The following is a 2,545-nucleotide window of genomic DNA, read 5'->3' as shown; positions in this document are numbered from 1 at the left end:
CCTGCTGAAGGATTCCCCCTCCTTCTCCTCCTCTGGGATCTTTGCACCCAGGTCTCCCTCCTAATGGCAACAGCAAACGCTGGGACTGCAGGCACAGGCCAGATTTGTGCTCCTGGATGGGTTGGGTGATGCCACCTCTGCTGCATGCAGGGGCAAGTGTGCTGCCAGGACCCCTGTGACAGCCAGGTTGTGAGGCAGCACAGATTGCTTCAGGCTCCAGCCCCTGGTCTCGTTCCCCCTCCACAGCAGAGATCCTGCTCTGTTTTCCTGCTGGAGCTGTCCTCGCAGCCCATCGGCTGTCTCCCACTTTGGAGTTGCATAAGCTGCTGGCCAGGTTTAAAAAAAGCTCTTGTATGGAATGTGTTTAACTCTGGGCTGCCTTCAGACTTCCCCACTGCTTCACACAGCTCCGAGGGTATAGAATGAAGACAGCCTATCCATGTCCTCCAGAGCACTGTCGGGTTCGAGTGACAGGGCTCAAACCCCTTCTTTGAAGTGTGTCCCCCCAAGGATGCTGGTCTGTCCTGGAGGGCAGGGAGATGGGGAGACTTCTGAGCCTCTGGTGCTGGGGCTGGCCGGTGGTGCACAGGCTTCGTTGGGAAGTGATGGAGCCGTGACTGGGGCTGAGCCCGGCTCCTGCAGCCAGTGTCCCAGGCAGGGGCAGTAGCTGTGGAGGAGCCTGTGCCATGTGAACACTCAGCACAGCCTCACTGCCCAGCACTGACCCTGGGTGTGCAGCAAGGAGGGACTCACACCCTTCTCCAGCCTTTTTCCTTCCTCCAGCTGGATGCAGGCAAGTGTGGAGGATACCTATTGCATGTCTCCTGGTCTGAGCTGGGGGAGCCACAGGGCTGCTGGGCTTGGGATGAGCGTGTCCCTCCTAACAGCATGTGTGCTTTTGCTGCCCTGGCCAGGTGAACACAGCCATGCATGAGGCCAAGCTGATGGAGGAGTGTGACGAGCTCATGGAGATCATCCGCCAGCGCAAGCAGGTCATCGCTGTCAAGATCAAGGAGACGAAGGTAAGGAGAGCTGGAGAGCTTGAACTGTGGTTCCAGGGTCCCTCTTGCACCTGTGGGGCTGGGATGTCCCAGCGGGACACACACAGAGGGGCTGACAGTGGCATGTTGCCTTGGCAGGAAGGAGCTGAGCTGCTTTGGGCAGCCACTGGTGTGAACACAGCTTCATCTCCCTGCCCTGCAGGTGGGGCGCAGGTCCCAGTATCCCCACCTGCTGCTGCTGTCCCCAGGGCTCCCCTTCCAAGGACAAGGCTCATGCTTGGTGTGGCCGGAGGAGGGAGGGCACATTGATGAGCGTGACAAATCAGTGCAGCGCTCGGATCAGGCCAGATGTTTCCTCAGGGCTTTTCTAACTCTGTGGTGCTAATACAGTACTGTGGAATTAATGCTGAAAGGCCACCCGAGCCCTGCACTGCAGATGAGGGAGAGGCTACATGCTCTGCATTGCAGCAGTTCTCACCCCTTTCTTCGGGGGCGAGTGGGGTGTTCGTACCCTTTCTCCAGTGGTTCTGGCTTTTCCCAGTGGTTTCCATGTGATGGGCAGAGGCCGGAGGGATGGGACAGAGGAAAGGGCTGTAGTTCTGAGTTCGCAGCAAGCGCGCACAAGCCCTTTGCCTTTCATGCTGAGCTCAGAGGCGCATCAGGGTCCAGCTTTGCGTCCATCACGTGCTGACATCTGAGCTGGGGAGCAGCATTGCCCCGCATACACCAGTAAAGGTTTGGAAGTGGGTTGTGCTGCAAGCACAAGAGCCAAGCAGCCCAGTGCTCGAACCCCTTGTCTGGGGTGGAAGATCGGGAATGCTGTTTTTATCCCAGCCACCTCAAGAACATATTTTACGTAACGGTGCCTTCTGCTGGTCCATCTGTCTGTCTGCCTCCCACTTCCCACCTCACCCCTTACCGTGTTCTGGCCACGTTGTCCAGTTTCAGCCATACTTGGCAGTGAGCTGAAAGACTCAAAGATGTTATTTTCCTACAAACTGGCAGCTGGGTGGAGGAGAGGCCCTGGTGAGTGCCCAAAGCCACCCGGAGAGCAATGCTCAGCTGCTTATAGCCAGGGTCAGAGCAGCAAACTTGTGCCCATGTAGCTGCAAAGCCAGCACCGGACCAGTGGGGAATGGATATGGGGATGGTAGAACTGAGTGTGCCAGGAACAGGACTGGGTCCAGTTTCCAAACGTAAACTGTGACACCAGGTAACTTCAGACACCTGGAAGCTGGAATGAACCTTTTTTGCTGGTGAAATTGGGCTGGGGATGTTAACATGTGGGTCTGCAGCACTGCGGTTCCCAGCTGTGGTCCCTGTGCTGCAGGAGGCCGGGCACCTTCCCTATCGCTGTCAACACCTCTGATCAGCGAGGAGCCTTTTCCAATCCGGGGAGCTTAAAAGCTCCAAACACAGGAGACAGGAGGAAGGTCCGGGCACTGTGGCTGGTTTGAAGCTTCAGGCACTGCGGCTGGTTTGAAGCACGCTAGCTGCAGCACGAGAAATGCCACTTTCCCACTGAACTGCTGCTTGGTTTTCCA

The 2,545-nt window shown here is 57.1% G+C and overlaps 1 protein-coding gene across 1 annotated transcript in view; it reads left to right on the top strand.

Moving 5' to 3' along the window:
* LOC104405931 (probable E3 ubiquitin-protein ligase MID2) overlaps positions 1–1,022 on the top strand; it is a gene marked incomplete at its 3' end in the record, with an annotated part of 33,405 nt that extends 32,383 nt beyond the window's left edge. Inside the window, exon 3 of the mRNA XM_010014780.1 lies at positions 915–1,022. Within this exon, the coding sequence (XP_010013082.1) occupies positions 915–1,022 (108 nt within the window). The remainder of the gene's footprint in view (positions 1–914) is intronic.
* Positions 1,023–2,545: the final 1,523 nt, after the last annotated feature.

The sequence above is a fragment of the Nestor notabilis genome, unplaced genomic scaffold, assembly GCF_000696875.1.
Source record: "Nestor notabilis isolate BGI_N333 unplaced genomic scaffold, ASM69687v1 scaffold15415, whole genome shotgun sequence".
Taxonomy (NCBI): domain Eukaryota; kingdom Metazoa; phylum Chordata; class Aves; order Psittaciformes; family Psittacidae; genus Nestor; species Nestor notabilis.
This window is presented reverse-complemented; position numbering and strand designations above follow the sequence as displayed.